The 17966-nt window shown below is 41.0% G+C and overlaps 1 protein-coding gene across 1 annotated transcript in view; it reads left to right on the top strand.

Annotated features, from left to right (window-relative positions):
• The window catches only part of GPHN (gephyrin), a 425375-nt gene that overhangs the window by 370272 nt on the left and 37137 nt on the right, over positions 1-17966 (top strand). Inside the window, exon 17 of the mRNA XM_008138937.3 lies at positions 14257-14378. Within this exon, the coding sequence (XP_008137159.1) occupies positions 14257-14378 (122 nt within the window). The remainder of the gene's footprint in view (positions 1-14256; positions 14379-17966) is intronic.

Genomic DNA, 17966 nt, shown 5'->3' with positions numbered 1-17966 from the left:
CCCCTACTCCCATCCAAAGTTAGCTGTTATTATGATTCTCTATGATCATATAGCTTAGTTGATGTTTGCTGCATCTCTCTATGAGTAGCAGTGTACTGGAAACTGGGTATAAAAGAGATAAAGCATAGTATCTCTCCTGAAGGCTTAAGATCCTCAAATAGCCAAAAAAACAACAGAAAAAAATCATTCATATATTTTCAGAGGGGCCAAAAGAAATTATACTTGTCTATCAATGTGGAAAGTTTATAATTAAATCATTCATAGCACAGGTTTCCTTAAGTATAGTTCTGATTTCCCCTGATATATATGACTTCACATATGTCCCCTTATTGAAGCCAATGTCATATATTGGTAAGCAGAACAGTGGCCTTAGGCAACTGAAAGAATGCCATACAAGATGTCTATGCATATCATATTTAAAATCTGCCCTGTATTTTGTGACTACATAAATTTGTTCATAATGAGGGAATTATTTCAAAATGGGGGAGGTACCGTTATAGACTACAACTACCACAGAGTAGCCTCTGTAGACACTTGTTGATTTCAACAAACTATGTATGTTAAAATTTGGTTAATACCATCCAATAATTACATAATTGTAGGTATATGTTTCCAAAGTCATGCATTTGTTCAATTAATATTTTTGAGCAACTTATTATATGCTGGAAGCCCACTAAGGATTCTCTTTTCTAAACATCAGACTTATAAGATGTAAATGCACTGTATATGTGAACCAGTGTACTTAGATATTGAAAAGGAAACAGCATCTGCCTCCTGGTGGTCAGTGCACAGCATCAAGTAGGACAGCATCAGGCTTTCTTCTCCAATGGGACCTGTCATCTTAGCAGTCCACATAGCCATCCAAGAGTATTTTCTTTGCTCTTCAAGTGACATTCACATGAAAGAGAATAAGAATTATACTAGAAGAGTATGGGAGTCACCAACTTAGAAGCTCCATGTCCTAAATAGGAATTACTTTTTCTTGTAACAATCTTAGGCAATTTCCAGGGTCCTCACAAGAGAAATGCCCAGTTACAAGTGAAGCCCAAAGCTATAGCTCCCCATTAAGTATTTATAGTTCATTTGTATAGCACATATGCAAGTTACCATTTTTTATCATTTTTACCATAACAAAAATTGCCTAGAAACAAGCTGACATTTTATCTTTATCAAATTTCCAGGGATACAGAGCTAGAAAAGCTAACCTAAGGTGAAATTTCTCCTTAGAGAAGGAAAAAGGTTTTGTTAATCCTTTACCCTACAGATGCATTGTGTGTAGAAAATTAGAAACGAATAATAAAACTGATTACAAGTCATTCTGCTTTTTATTATCATCATGCACTGGCAAATCTACACAATATCAGTGATAAAATGCTCCTCTCCACTGGGGCAGACCACTCCCACTACCCTCTACCCCTTAGTATGGTGCCATACTGATACCGGGCATGGTTCTGACCACTGGGAATATAGCAGCAAGCAAGTAGGTTAGGAGAGGGGTATTCAATAAACAAACAGTGACAAATTATATGAAGAAAAAGAAAGGGTCAGATGATAAAGAATGGTGATAGAAGAGGTATTGCCAGATATTATATGTTGAAACTTCCCTCAAATTAGCCCTTGTATACTCTCCCCTAAACAATAAGGCAGGAAGTGTGAAAACTCTATTTCCCAGGCTGTCTTTCCAGCTGTGGTCCAGTTAGGTTTGGGGATGCGTTAACATGATATTAGAAGGTGAAAAGAAATTACCAGAAGTATAAGCTCCTTGACTCTAAGTAATACTTACCCCCAACATCTCTGGGGATGATGGTGACTTCCCACAGTTGCTGATCTTTGGTAACCAATACATCTGTATTAAATTCTCCTTTCTCCCACTCCCCCTCCATACCTAAAGGACTTTGGGTTTTCTTGTCTAGACCTGATTGATAGAGTCTTCTATTTTATATAGGGTAATTAGGCCTCACTGATAAAGTGGAAATCAGAAGGCATTGAGGGCATGGGTCATATGAAGGGAATTGTGTTCCAAACAGGAGGAACAAACAGAAAAGCCCTGAGGTAAGGTGCATGCTTGTCATGTTTAAGGAACAGCAAAGATGTCAATGTGGCTGAAGTATAGAGGGAAAGGAGCAAAGTAAAAGGAGATGAGGTTTTTTTAGCCTATATAATAAAGAGGTAATATGCAAATTGACCATCACACCCTCACAAGATGGCTTCTAAGACCAGGCCGCCAGGGGGGTTAGTGAGGGATGACCAAACAACTGAACAAGCAGGCTGTGTGGGGCTACCAGGCCAGCAGGGGGGTTAGTGAGAGATGACCAAACAACTGAACAGCAGGCTGTGTGGGGCAACCAGGCCGGCAGCCAATCAGCCTGATCCAGGCCCTGCCCGGGGCCCCTCCCCCTGGCCGGCCCCTCCCGCCAGCCTGCCCCGCCCTGATTGCCCCCCCCAATCCAGGATCAGGGGCAGGGCCAGCCAGACCCCACCCATGCACAAATCCGTGTACCAGGCCTCTAGTTTATTATAATAGCTCATTTTGAGGTAGGAAAACATAATGTGGAATATAACATGTCTTTTTTTAAAATATAACATGTCTTAAAATTTTAAATGTTTACTCTGGCTTCTATATGGTATGTCATAAAGGAAATAAAGGGAAAAAAGCAGGGAGACTTAGCTAGCAGGATCTGCAATATTCCAGCAAGCGATTTGGACCAGAGTGGTAGCAGTGGAGATGGTAAGAAGTAATCAGATCCAGGATATATTTTGAAGATAAAGCCAATAGGATTTGTGAGTAAATTCAAAACAGAATATAAGAGAAAGTGAGAAGTCAAGATGAACTCCAAACTTTTTGACCTGAGCAGTTCTAAGGATAGTTATCATTTATTTATCCAAGTGAGAAAGATTTAGGCAGAAATCAGGGGTTCTATTTTGGACATGTTAACTTTGAGATACTTCTTAGAGATCCTAGTAGAAATATCCAGTAGACAATAAGATATTTAGCCTGGAGCTTAGGAAAAAGAACTGAGCTAAGGATATACATTTGGAAGTTATCAGCATATAAACAGAAGGGTTTTTTCCCCCCTTTTTCTTTTTCTTTTTTAGATATACATAGTGTTTAAAATCATGAAAGTAAATAAAGTCACCTAGGAAGTGAGTATAAATAGAAGACAGGGGGTGCAAGTTTTACACTTAGGAGGCAGTTGTATCTTCCACCTCTTTACCAACCTTTATATTTCCCAGTAGTATTTTCTAATTTTAACTCATTTTTTAAACTTCTTTTATGTATTGATTGATTTGGGAGAGAGAAAAGGAAAGAGGAGAAACATCGATTTGTTGTCCCACTTATTTATACATTCATTGGTTGACTCTTGTATGTGCCCTGACAAGGGATCAAACCCGAAACCTTGGTGTATCAGGTGACACTCTAACCAACTGAGTTATCCAGCCAAAGCCTAATTTTGACTCTTAATAATGTCATCTCTCTATTGATAAATACATTCTTATCCTCTTGAAACCTTAGATAGTGACCTATAGGTCGTTAGACTGTACATCAGTCAACCAGCTATAATTATCTTCAGGAAGTCAAGACTGTATGCTTGTTTTCTGCTTACTCAAAGTATTAGCAAAAATTATTCCTTCAGTAAATGCTGGTCTTCTAGTTTTGAAGATACTGTTTCAGTTTCCTTTCACCATATTTCATAACCCATTCATTCATTCATGCTATCTATCTCTCTCTGTTTCTCTCTCTCACTCTCCCTCTCTTTCACTCTCCTCTCTTTCTCTCTCTCTCTCACACACACACAGAGAATTAAGTATATCTCTACTATGCCTTTGCTTTTTCTGTTCCATTTTTTTATAATTTACTTGGCCACTGTCAATAGCAGAGGCTAGTACAAACAAGTATGAACTTTAGATATATAGTCTATCTAAAATCTTTATGTAATACTAGAGGCCCAGTGCATGGATTTGTGCATGGGTGGGGTCCCTAGGCCTGGCCGGCGATCAGGGCTGATTGGGGCCGTCTTGCCCAGTCCCAATCAGGGACAGGCCTATCGGGGCCCGGCCAGTCAGGGCCTGCCGACCAGGGAGAGGGATGGGGGGGAGGGATTGTGGGAGGTTTGCTGGCTGGCCAGGGGAAGGGACCGGTGGCGGGGAGGGACCATGGGAGCTTGGCTGGCCATGGGAGGTTGGCCAAGGGAACGCACTGACCACCTGGGGCAGCTCCTGCATTGAGCATCTGCCCCCTGGTGGTCAGTGCATGTCATAGTGACCGGTCCACCAGTCATTCAGTCATAACGGTTGCTTAGGCTTTTTATATATATATATATATACACACACACACACATATATATATATTTAGACTGAACATCCTTCCAACTAAAGCTTGGGCCAGAGAAAAGCTGGTGCCAGCAGCTGGGGGAAGGAAGGCCTACTCTTGCATGATTTTGTGCATCGGGCCTCTAGTGTATATATGTATACTAGAGGCCTAGTGCATGAATTCATGCACGGGTGGCGTCCGACTGGCCCAGTCCCAATCGGGGCTGGGCCTGTCAGGAGGAGGAGATGGCGGGAGGTTGGCCGGCCAGCCTGCCCCAATCAGGGCCGGGCCAGCTGGGGGAAGGGGCCGCAGGCAATTGGCCGGTGGGCTCTGCCCCCGATTGGGGTTGGGGGGCCAATTGGGAGCAGGGCTGGCCACTGGGAGGGGCTGTGGGTGGTGGGCCGCCGGCCATGCCCCTGAATGGGTTGGGGGGTGCCAATCGGGGGCCAGTGGCCTGGGGGAGGAGCCATGGATGGTTGGCCGGCTGGGGTAGGGGGGCCAATCTGGGGTGGGGCCAGGCAAGGGGAGGGGCTGCAGGAGATTGGCTGGCTGGCCTGCCCCCTATTGGGGTGGTGGGGTGATCAGGGGCGGGGCTGGCCAGGGGAAGGGCTGCAGCCCGATCAGGGTGGTGGGGGCCCATTAGGGGCATGGCTGGCAGGGGGGAGGGGCTGCAGGAGGTTGGCTGGCCAGCCCCACCCCCTATTGGGGTGGGGGGTGCGATCAGGGGTGGGGCAGCCAAGGGGAGTGGCTGCAGGTCTATCATGATGGGGCGGGCTGATCGGGGGCAGGGCTGGCTGGGAGGAAAGGAGGGGGTATTTGGCAGGTGGCCCCGCTCCTTTTTTTTTTTTTTTGGCAACTTCACAAGTTTTATTTGTGGTGCCTATGCTATGTCTCAAAAATACCTTCTCCCCCTGCCCTGGACAGCGTCGGGGAGGGGGCAGCAAAAAAACAGAAAACATCCCTTTCTATTGCATATGGACCCTATATACAGGCCCACCTGGCCCAGGCCAGCAGGATGCTTGGCACATTCTCAGATCCCTGCTCAGGGGCGGGAGGGGTGACTGGTGGCAGCACACGTGAGAGGGGACCTCCGGGTGGCCACTCTGGTCCTGGCTACTGGTCCTGGCACTTCCTGGTCCTCATTTCCTTCCTGGTCCTGCCTGCAGCCCTGGTCCCCCTACCTGGCTCAGCCTCCCATCTCCATCCTGGCCACAGATGGCCCCCTTGGCTCCTGGGGGCTCTGTCCTCCCCTCCCAGCCTGGAGGTCCCAAGGGGAGGTTATGGCTTCTCAGAGACTCCCCAGCAGCCCTTTCACTCGTGTTCACACAGGGGAAGGGTCCGTGTGGCAGAAGCTGTATAAATGTGGGTGCAGGGGCAAGTCCTCCGGGGTTACTTGGACAGTTTGCTGATGACCTGGATCAGGGCTGTGTTCTCATCCTTGAGGCACTAGTTGTCAGACCGGAGGTTGGACAGGCCCTTCAGCTCCTCTTCCAGTTCAGCGGCCTTGTGCTCCAGGGCCCTGAGCTCAAATCTCTCCAGCTCCAGGAGGACCGACCTCTCTGCAAAGCGCTCCTGCCTCTGCATGGCGCACTCCGGCTCCACCTTGAGCTGCGCCAGCCACAGCATGGTCTCGGTCAGGGCCTCACGAAGTCTCTCGTTCTCAACGCGCAGCTCTGCGTAGAGCTTCCTGAAGCCTCCCTCAGGCTCTTCCAATTTGGGCTGGGGTTCTGGGTTGAGGGCCCGCTGCCTACGGGGGGAAGGGCTGGATTCTGGGCTGATGTCCGCTGGCTTCGCCTCCTCTCCCCTCCGCAGGCCCTCTCCTCTCCTTGCCAACTCTGTGGTGCTCCATGGAGGCCTGTGGTCCCTGTCCCTGCCCATCAGGCACCTCTACTCTTTGGGCAGGGCCATCAGAGCTCTCAACCCCAGGGACTCGGGGCTGCCAGGGAGGAAGGGTCCAGGCTCTGTGCTGCCCTGCTCTGGATATGGATGGGAGAGTCTGGTCAGGGGCAGGCCAGCAGAGGGGAGGGTCCGAGAGGTTTGCCGGCCAGCCCCTCCCCCTGATCAGGCGGTTCACTGGCCACAGTGGGCGTCATTGCTACCGGTCGTTTGGTCATCATGGTCGTCACGGACACTGGCTTTTTATGTAGATAGATAGATTCCACAAGCAGCTGCTGTAAAGCTAGAATCTTTAAAATCTTTTTCCCCACTAATAAGAGAAGGAATATGAAGTTGAGTGCCTACTTTGCCCAGAACTGCTATGTGCTTTATAATTAAAGCAACACTATGAGATAAGTATAATTATCCAGGAAATTGACACTCAAAAACAAAGCGACTAGCCTAACATATTTGTGTAAGTGATGTAACTGTTTCATATCTAAGTCTTTTGGCTATAATGACTTTCCCCCACTATGCCACAATGCTTCCCACTAAAGGTTTCTTAAATTTCATTTGTCCAACTTTTCAATGGCAATCTGAAATCTATCAGATTAGATAGTACATTATTTTCTTCCAGCTATATTATACTTCTTGTCCAGATTAAAGACCATGGCTCACTACTAACACTTCAGGTAGCTTCACTCCTTCTAATCTATTCCTTTGCTTATTAAATTAATATCAAAACTGCATAGCTTCATCCTCCAACTACAATTTTGCTCCCACGCATAAAAACATTACTGAAAAAAATTCATAAAACTTGGATTACCTGACCCACTACAAATTTTTGCCATTTAATGTCAACCTGGCACTTAAAGTTGCTCAGTAATTCTAATATCACTGTTTGTTTATTTCTTAGCACATTCCTGCAGTGGATGGTTCATTCATACATTCTATACTCCCTTTAAACCTTACTGGCAGCCCTACTTTCTCACTCGTGGCAGATAAACTCACGGGTGACCTTTATGGAAAAAAATGAAACTAAAAAATACTTGTCAAACTGAACTAGATAAGCGTTCCCTCATTTTCCCTTCTCTTTACCTCATAATTTCCCCCATTCCTTTAGCTATCTTTCTTTCCAACAATCTAAAAACAAAAATTAGGACAAATTTAATCAGATAACCAAAAATTCCTGGGAACCTTATTTTTACAACAAACAAAATAAATATCAGCTAGCTTTGGGAGCTAAACAGAAAAGGATCGGGAAAAAAAAAAAAAAAAAAAAAAAAAAAAACAGAAAAGTATCAGAGCTTAACGTAGTGCTGGACTTATTACCATAGACAAAAAAATCCCCCAACCAAAGAGGCTCAAGAGATCTCAATGAAGTACAATGTAACCAGTATGAGATCACTGGTGGCAAGGGTTCCTCCCTAAATCTTGGTAGAACCTTAATGACTCTCAAAGTCTGAATACAAGGACAGCCAAGGAAACTTGTTGATCGTACAAAACTGAATATATGAAAGTTTCTGAGCAAGGATGAGCATCACCTTGCCAGAGTCTCAGTAGTGTCTCAAAAGAGGGAAGTTACAAAAGGAAATAGGATTTTCAGGACTGGAGTTGGTCATGGGTGGTTTTAAGGTAAAAGTTTATAAGTAAGGTCTAGGCAAAAACTGGTCATATTTTGTAAATTAAAATGAGTTGCTGAAACAGTTCGTCTTTTCTTTGTAGCACATGAGTCCATGTGAGTTACGATAGTCTCAAATTGTCCATGGTCTTATGTTGGAGAATATAGGTCTGAACAAGCTTGTGTTAAAACAATTTGACTTAAGCTAATTTGAGTTATATGTCATGGTTTGGTACAATTTATCTGTTATACAAGTAATAGTAAAGTTTTTCAAGTTGATGTTTCTGTTTTGTTTCTCAGAAAGAAAGAGTCTATAGGCAAGATAACCAATTATAATGCTTTTATAGAAATTCAGACATATTGAATGCCTGAAATTGGGGTTAGGAATGGGCAGTATTGCCAAGAGAATGAATGAAAACATTGGGTCAAAGAAGAGATGGATTACAATGTTCTTAATAATTCAGACCGCAAAGGGGTAAAAATGATCAAAGGTTAAATGTTTGAAAACTGGGAAGACAGTGGTACCATTGACAATAACAAACAGGAAATTGAATTTTAACATATGGTAGATAGGAAAGTAATAAGATATGAAGATATTGGGTTGTGTATTGTTTTCTTTTTTTCATTCTAGAATGTAAAGTTCTTTTTAATTAAAGTATAGGTAACATACAATATTAGTTTCATGTGTACAACAGTGATGTGACATTTATATACCTTATGAAGTGATCACCACGAGAAGTAACCATCTGTCACCATACAAAGTTATTGCGATATTATTGACTGCATTCCCTATGCTGCACCTTATATCCGTGACTTATTTGTGTTAAAAGTTTGTACCTCTTAATCCCCTTCACCTTTTGCCCATACCCCGACCTCCCAACCCTCTGGCAACTATTAGTTTGTTCTTTGTATCTATGAGTCTGTTGGTTTGGTTTGGTTTGTTCATTTGTTTAGTTTTTTAAATTTCACAAATAGTGAAATGATAAATCTTTTGTCTTTCCCTGATTTATTTCTCTTAGCCAATACCCTCTAGGTCCATCCATGCTGTCACAAATGGCAAGATTTTATTATTTTTTATGGATGAGTAATATTCCATTGTGTGTCTGTGTGTGTATCACTTCCCCTTTATCCATTTATCTGATGGATACCTAGGCTGCCTCCATATCATGGCTATCTATAATAATAAAAGCATAATATGCTAATTAGACCGGACATCCTTCAGGTCGTCCTTCCTTCTGGACAAAGCCACAGCCCTTGCACAAATATCATGCATCGGGCCTCTAGTTATAAATAATCCTGCAGGAAACATAGGGGAGCATATATCTTTTCCAATTAGTGTTTCATTTTTTTTGGATAAGCACCCAGAAGTAGAATTGCTGGGTCCTGCTTTGTCTCATTATAGCCTTTGCCTTAAAGTCTATTTTGTCTGGTAAAAGTATTGCTGCCTCAGCTTTCATTTCCATTTTCATGTAATATCTTTTTCCATCCCTTTATTTTCATTCTGTATTTGTCTTTCGAACCAAAGTGAGTCTCATGTAGGCAGCATATGTAAGGGTCTTGTTTTTTTTACCCATTCAGCCATCCTGTGTCTTTTGAATGGCACACTTATTGGTCCATTTACATTTAACTTTTTTTAAGAAGTATAAAATGTATTTAAAATCACCCACAAAGTTCTGTATAATCAGGAATGATACAATTTGCAATAGCTTTTTTATTTAAAAAAAAAAAAAACCTCAGGACAAAGATTTAAAATATAATTTTAGTTACAGTATTCATTTAGCCTTAACCTTTAGACCAATTAAAAAGATGAAATTATGCTCTAAATAAATGAGACATAAGGCAAATATAATAGACAATTTCCACAACTATATTTACATGTATGTTTTAATGCTAGTACATTTCAATGCCTTTTGCTACATAAACAAGAAATCAGGTACAACTGCTGTGCACCAAAACTTAGCTTAATTCGATCTTTCAAGTAATATGCAATTTCAACTCACAAGTCTTCAAGTACTGCTAGTAAGTGTTCCCTTGTATGCAGAGCACTATATCTTGATCCTGAATTGAAATCATTATTAAGATTATATTTTTTCCTTCTACATAAAGTGCTTTTTCTTTAAACTGCTTCCCCCATATGTTAACATCAACAACAATAAAGGATATTTTAGAGTTTTAAAATCGTTTTCTTATTATTTAATTGTATAGGATATGTAAAGTAACTATTGATAGTTATGTACTTATTGTCACTTAAATTGTTTTCTCTCTAACTTTATAAGTGGTCTACTAACTTTACTATATGTTTGCCTTTTCTAATGAGATTTTATTTAATGTATTTTCTTTTTTCTAGTTTTGGCCTTTTCTTTTCCACTTAAAGAATTCCCTTTAATATTTCTTGTAATGCCAGTTTAGTATTAATGAACTCCTTTAGCTTTTGCTTATCTGGGAAACCCTTGATCCCTCCTTGCTGGGTAGAGTATTCTTAGTTATAGAGTTTTCCCTTTCATCATGCCACTCCCTTATGGCTTGCAAAGTTTCTGTTGAATAACTGATAGTCTTATGGTCATTACCTTATATGTAACCAGTTGTTTTTCTCTTGCTACTTTTAAGATTCTCTCTTTAACTTTTAACATTTTAATTATGATGTGTCCTGGTGTGGGTATCTTTGGATTCATCTTATGTGGGACTCTCTATGCTTTCTGGATATGGATATCTGTTTCCTTCACGAAATTAGGGAAGTTTTCAACCATTATTTTTTCAAAAAGGGTTTCCATCCCTTTCTCTATCTCTTCTTCCCCATTTGGGACCCCTATGATGCAAATGTGAATATACTTGATGTTGTACCAGCAGTCCCTTATGCTCTCCTTATTCTTTTGAATTATTTTCTCTTTTTTATCTTCCAATTGGGTGATTTCCACTATCCTATCTCCCTCATTGATAATCCATTTTTCTGCATCTTCTAATCTATTGATTCCCTCTAGTGTATTTTTAATTTCAATTGTTATATTTTTCAGTTATGATGGGTACTTTTTTATAATTTATGTCTTTGTTGAAGTTCTCACTGAGTTTATTCACTTGCCTGCAGAATTTGATGAGCATCTTTATGACTATTATTTTGATCTCTTTACCTAGTCGACAGCTTAGCTCCGTTTTGTTTAGGGTTGGTTTTTTTTTTCTAGAAATTTGTCTTGTGTTGTTTTTGTTTGGAACATATTATTTTGTCTCCTCATTTTGCCTTTTTGTTTCTGTGTATTAGGTAGATCAGCTATGTCTGCTGGTCTTGAAAAAGTACCCTTATTTAGGTGTTCTGTGGGTTCCATTGGTGAAATACCGCTTGTCAGGTGCTCTAGAAGTGTTTCCTGTATGGACTAGTATGGTCTTCTGTTGTGGTTGGGCCACAACTGCTATGAACATACTGGCAGGTGAGGCTAGTCTCTGGCCTGGCTGGCTGTGAGGCACTGGCTGCAAGGTCCAGCCTCAGCTTGTTACAGACACACTGCCGTGTGCTGGTGCTCCTCAGGCTGCCCACCAGGCTTGGCAGGTTAGAAACCACTTGGAGGGGTACCAGCCTGGTGGTTCCTCAGGGAAACACTAAAGTAGGGTGAACAGTGTTTCCAAGGTTAATGGAGAGTGTCAGAAATGGCACCTGCCAGCATCCGACCAGGCAGAAGGAAGGAAGGGAAAAGATGTGGTGCCCACCAGCACTTCGGACTCTGGAAAAAGTTCTGACAGATCCCTTCCCTCCAGCAGATGCCCTAAAATTAATCAGTGCATTACCTTCACGTATGACCCAGGTGCTTTTTAAACTGCTGCCTCTGCGCTGGGACTCGGAAAGAGTGCAGCCTTGTTTTCCTACAATCCTTTGACTCCCAGACCTAAGCCCTGCTGGTTTTCAAAGCCAGATGTTATACGGGCTCCTCTTCCTGATACAGGATCCCTAGGCTGGAGTTCGGACCCCTCCCTCTTCAGGGGGAGACCTTTGCAGTTGTGATATCTCTCCCACTTGTGAGTCACTGCATGGGGAGTAGGGGGTAAGATGAGTCTCTGCCCCTTCTATCCCTCTCAATATGGCTTTTTTTTTTTAAATCCTTAGTTGTAGAAAATCTATTCTGCTAGTTTTTAGGTCATTCTCAGAGATAACTGTTCTATATGTAGTTGTAGTTTTGGTGTCTATGAGAGAAAGTGAGCTCAGGATTTCCCTAGTTCACCATCTTTAACCAAAGCCAGGAGCCTTGCTCTTAAATGCAGATTTAACTTGTCTGTGAAATGTCGTTCCTTCTGGTTGGTGCACAGTCCCTGCAACTACTTTGTATTTTTTTCTTTTGTATTTCAACTGTAATAAGTTTCTGACATCATCCAGAGATGACCAGAAGTATAAGATACCAGAAAATAATACTCAGCTTTAAAAAGGGAATATTGTGAATTTATTCTAGTATTTCAGTTTTATCATCTTCCATCCAATTCTGTATGCTTTCTTTGAAAATACTTGAAATGCACTGTAAATCCTATTCCCTCATTGAACTAGCTATTATTTCATTGTGTCAATTTTACAGTCAAATAACTGATTCTCCAATAATCTCTAATTGTTCTGTTATTTCTGGAACTGTTTACAGCAAAGTAGCAGAGAGGAGTATGAATGGCAAAGAAAACACCTTAACAGAGGAATCTTACTTAGTTGGTAGTCAGTACCCTTTTCTGAAAAAAAATTACATAGCCATAGTTTTCTTTCTGAAACAAGTTATCTGATTAATGGAGTTAAAGAGCTGCAAGCCATGACCTTTATGAAATTATAATAGCTTCAATAACCATGTGTTAATTAGATTAGAAAATTAATCTATATTAGCACTCAATCGCCATTTTCTTCTTCTTTTTTTTTCAATAGCAATTTACCAAGCTCTGCTGGTGACTAAGGATGAAAGTGGGTTGCAATGTAACCTGGCATCTGATTAAGTTAAATTAGTGCCATATCTGAAAGGAAGGCTCCCAGTGACACGAAATAAGACAATCAGAGTTTTCCTCCAGCTATTATAAGGGCCAGTTAGTTGCAAAACTACTACTTTTTCAACACAAAGCAAAAGGTCCAGCCACATAGTATCACTAATGAGACTGAAGAAACTAGAGGTTATTGTTTGGGAGAACTGATATTTGAAGCCCTGGGTATTGGCCATATTAACAACCTGAGCATCTAAATGTGCAGGCTTGCCGTCCACCTCCTAAGATAATATTCCAGATTTTCTCACTTCACATATATACTTTTGTTCATTTTGTAATATTTCTAAAATCAGAGTGCATCTTAAAATTAATATATAAATTAAAGTTGTCTGTTGTGTGTATGTGAGGACCCCCTACTTTTAAGTATTTTATACTCTAAGAAATCTAAATCCATGTTCACATTATAAACTAATTTCATCTATACGAGCATCTAGGAGTAATAATATGAGACCAATTAGGGGGAAAATAAGTGCTCTCTCAATATCGTATGTAATAAAGAAAAGAAAATCTTGTTTGCTGTATATTTATCTATATCAACTGAGTATTCATTATCTCAATTAATCCTAACAACTACTATAATAAGGTAGTTATTACTACACAAGGGTGGGCAAAAGTAGGTTTACACTTGTGAGTACATAAGAAAATTTATTCATGTATTATTATTTATGAATTACTGTATTATTTATTTGTACCATAACTGTAAACCTACTTTCACCCACCCCTATATATATTATAAATGAGAAAATTAAGTCATAATATGTTTGGGCAACTTGAATTTGAACCTTATCTGAATACCAGCCTCTTTCTATTATTCCAATACTGCCTCATTGGAATATAGACTAAGTGTCTTATAATTTTCTTATAGGCATATAATAGCAGATATTAAATTTCTAAAGGTAATTCAATTCAAAGTCATGGAATTGTGAGTATTTGTAGTTAAGTATTACTTACTTAAGTTTGCTAATAAAGAGACAAGACATCTGTCTCCTCCTTCAAATAAGTTTAACTTCTCAGGTATTGTTGATTCCACTTCAGAAAAGAGATAAAAAACTTGAAAGAAAAGATAAATGATCATTCTTTTCAGACTTGAGAACATCATATTACAGAGTCTCTACCTCAAACGAATTGGAAAATAATATTGGGAGTTAACATCAAAGTTGTTTTGTTTGCCTCAGTAAGCACTGGGAAGGCCAGCATCTCCAGAGCACTATTGTCAAATTGTAGCCAAAGCTGGTGAAATATTGTTTAGTCACCATTTAAATTTCTGCAGGACCATTTTTTCATCCTCCTATACTTTCAATATTTATTCAAAGATCCTTTGAGCATATATTTTCTATGTGCCAAATACTGTTGTAGGTGCTAGATATACTAAACTCTATTTACTAGATCTATTTTTCCATTAACAATAGGCAACATTATCCTAAGAGAATAATTTGTGGTGGTTTTTTTGGCCTTGTAGCTGCTAAATCCTGAAGATGACCTCTTACCAGGAAAGATTCGAGACAGCAATCGTTCAACCCTCTTAGCCACAATTCAGGAACATGGTTACCCCACAATCAACTTGGGAATTGTGGGAGACAAGTAAGTATTGGATTTTATTTCTAAGTTGTTATTATACAAATATGAATTTTGGGAGTACTAACTAGGTGGGGTTGTTGCTAAAGAAACAAAAATTAAATACCATAATTTTCACCAATTTCATTCTTCAGAAGCCCAAGAATTATGGAAGTATCTATGTCCATTAGGGACAGACATTTTCCTGAAATGCCTATTACAACAGGAGAAATATTTTGCTGTTTATTAAATTTACAGGGATCTTTTTTGATAGTGTTGTCTTTATCCTAATGCAGTGGTTGGCAAACCGCGGCTCATGAGCCACATGCGGCCCTGTGGCCCCTTGAGTGTGGCTCTTCCACAAAATACCACGTGTGGGCGTGCACGTACAGTGCGATTGAAACTTCGTGGCCCATGCGCAGAAGTCGGTTTTCAGCCTGGGCGAGTCTATTTTGAAGAAGTGGTGTTAGAAGAAGTGGGGGTGTTGGTTGCATGTGGCTCGCGAGCCGCAGTTTGCCGACCACTGTCCTAATGGAACTAATGGTGATAGTGTTTTATTCCTATTCATACTTGTTTCAAGAAAGACAGGGAAGACATAACTTAGGTGAGAAGAGTAAGAGAGAATGTCAAAATTAGCACCAACTGATTTTTTGAAGTTTAAGTACAATTGTTTTCTAGGGCCTCTGTATTTATTTTGGTATCCTTATGTAACCTGAGATTCTCCGGACTTCACCAACTTGAAAATTCAGAGGGAGGCACGTTGACTATAATTGCCCATCTCTAACAGCATATTTACTAAATTAACTCAGCCCTCTACTAAATTCACCAAGTATTCCTGTGACTCTCCAGCTGTATCTTACACATGACCAAAAGCAAGTCTGCTTTCCCACTACCATGCAACACTGCTACTCAGCCATCTTTCACCACACTATTTCCCGTTCACCAGAGGTGTGCCTGCTTTTAGTAATTCTGAAATATCAGCCTGGTGGAGACAAGCTGGGAGACAAACCTAAGTGGTGGATACCAGTATGTTTCTGTCACCCGTAATCATCCTTCTCTCTCATTACTACCTGGTCACTGAATAAAGCTCATTATACCGTGATCCTTCATCTCTTAAGATGAGTGCTTTCTCAGAAATCAAATGTGCTTTTAGAAAGGCTCTACCCTACCATTTCTTAAGTTAATGCTCTCACACCTGTAAACCCCAGCTTAGGCTCAAACTGGACACAACACACCAAAACTTAGACACAGCACCTTGCCAGTAACCTGAGAAGCAGTAGCTTTTATGTCATCTGACCTTTTAAAGTTCTCTTCTTTCCTCCTGATTTTATTTCTTTCTCTGAGGACATTGGAGTAGAGGCTGTTAGACATATTTTCAAACATCATTCTTTTTAGATTCTTTACCACTTGTGTTTGCCTGGATGTTTAGTTCTAGAGAAGCCTATAGCTAAGTGGCCAGCCCCCATGGAACCCCTGGTGAAGCCAGTGTCACAGGTTACCTAATACCACCCTGATCCAAACTCCCTAGCCCTGGGGAAGTAGAAAGAAAGGGGGGATGAAAGGCGGGTAGTTGTTTGCATTTGAACCTGACCAGTAACCCGTCCTTCCATGTAAACTTCAAGCACCTAAAAATCCTGATACAGATACAGCTTTTAAAAGGACAAAATTCACTTCTGAGAAAAGGTAGTACAACTCCAAGAGTTCCAAAAACACAGAGCCGACCTGAAACTGTATAGACCTATGAGGTTGTTTAGGTTTTGTTTCCTACCTATCACTGGCTCTGGCCCTGCCTCCAAGTGCATTAATGAGCTCTAAGAAATAAGGTAAAAGGAGCTTTTTGGGGGGTTTTTTGTGTGTGTGGTTTTTTGTGGGGTGTTTTTTTTTTGTTTGTTTGTTTTTGGTTTTGGTCATTTTAACCTTAATCTGTTCGGAACTATAATTCTGTCCATTTTATTTTCATATTTTAGTACTTTTGTATACAAATAAATGTTACTTGCCTGGCCGGAGTGCTCAGTGATTGAGTGCCGACCCAGGCACCAGGAAGTCATTAGTTTAATCCCAGTCAGAGCACATGCCAGGTTTGTGGGATCACCCCCTAACCACTCCACTGCCAGCCTGATCGATGCCTAACTGCTCCCCGGCCGGCCCGATTGCCCCTAACTGCCCTCCCCTGCCAGTCTGGTCCCCCCCAACTGCCTGCCCCTGCAGGCCTGGGTCCCCCCCCCCACAACTGTCCTCCCCTGCAGGCCTGGTCACCCCAAACTGCCCTCCCCTGCAGGCCTGGGTCCCCCCCAACTGCCCTCCCTTGCTGGCCTGGTCTCCCCCAACTGCCCTCCCCTGCCAGCCATTTTGTGGTGGCTATCTTGTGTCCACATGGGGGCAGCCATCTTTGACCACATGGGGGCGGCCATCTTGTGTCTTGGAGTGATGGTCAATTTGCATATTACTCTTTTATTAGATAGGATCTGTTCATATCATTACGTAGTCCTCTGCTATATCATTTTTTGCTATATTAGTTTTTTATTTTTCAAAACTATATTTATTTTTTTAATGCCAACATTTTTTTCAATTACAGTGTACATTCAATATTATTTTGTATTAGTTTCAGATGTACAGCATAGTAGTTAAGACAGTCATACACTTTACAAAGTGTTCTTCCTGATAATTCCAGTAGCTGCCTACCACCACACAGTTATTACAATATTATTGACTATATTTCCTATGCTGTAGTTTACATTCCCATGACTATTTTGTAACTAACAATCTGTACTTCTCAATCCCTTCACTTTTTTTTACACTTTTAATATTTATTTGTTTTGTTTTGTTTTGTTTTTTATTGTCTAAAGTTTTACATTTGTCTTCTTTTTCCCCAATTGACCGCCCCCCCCAAGCCATTCCCACCCCAGGCAAGCCCCCACCACCTCAGTGCCTATGTCCATTGGCAATGCTAATATGCATGCATACAAGTCCTTTGGTTGCTCTCTAACTCTCTTCCCCTCCCCTACTATTTGTCTCTGGATCTATTCTTGTTCATCAAATTATGTTGATCATTATATCCCACATGTGAGTGAGATCATGTAATATTTATCTTTCTCCAAATGGCTTATTTCACTTAGCATAATGCTCTCCAGGTCCATCCATGCTATTGCAAATGGTAAAAGTTCCTTATCTTTTTATAGCGGCATATTATTCCATTGTGTAGATGTACCACAGTTTTTTAATCCACTCATCTGCTGATGGGCACTTAGGCTATTTCCAAATCTTAGCTATTGTAAATAGTGCTGCTATGAACATAGGAGTGCATATATCCTTTCTTATTGGTGTTTCTGGTTTCTTGGGATATAGCCCTAGAAGTGGGATTACTGGGCCAAATGGGAGTTCCATTTTTAACTTTTTGAGGAAACTCCATACTGTCTTCCACAGTGGCTGCACCAGTCTGCATTCCCACCGGCAGTGCAGGAGGGTTCCTTTTTCTCCACATCCTCGCCAGCACTTGTCATTTGTTGATTTGTTGATGATAACCATTCTGACAGGTGTGAGATGGTATCTCATTGTTGTTTTGATTTGCATCTCTCAGATGATTAGTGAATTTGAGCATGTTTTCCTATGTCTCTG

The sequence above is a fragment of the Eptesicus fuscus genome, chromosome 5 (genome assembly GCF_027574615.1).
Source record: "Eptesicus fuscus isolate TK198812 chromosome 5, DD_ASM_mEF_20220401, whole genome shotgun sequence".
NCBI lineage: Eukaryota > Metazoa > Chordata > Mammalia > Chiroptera > Vespertilionidae > Eptesicus > Eptesicus fuscus.
This window is presented reverse-complemented; position numbering and strand designations above follow the sequence as displayed.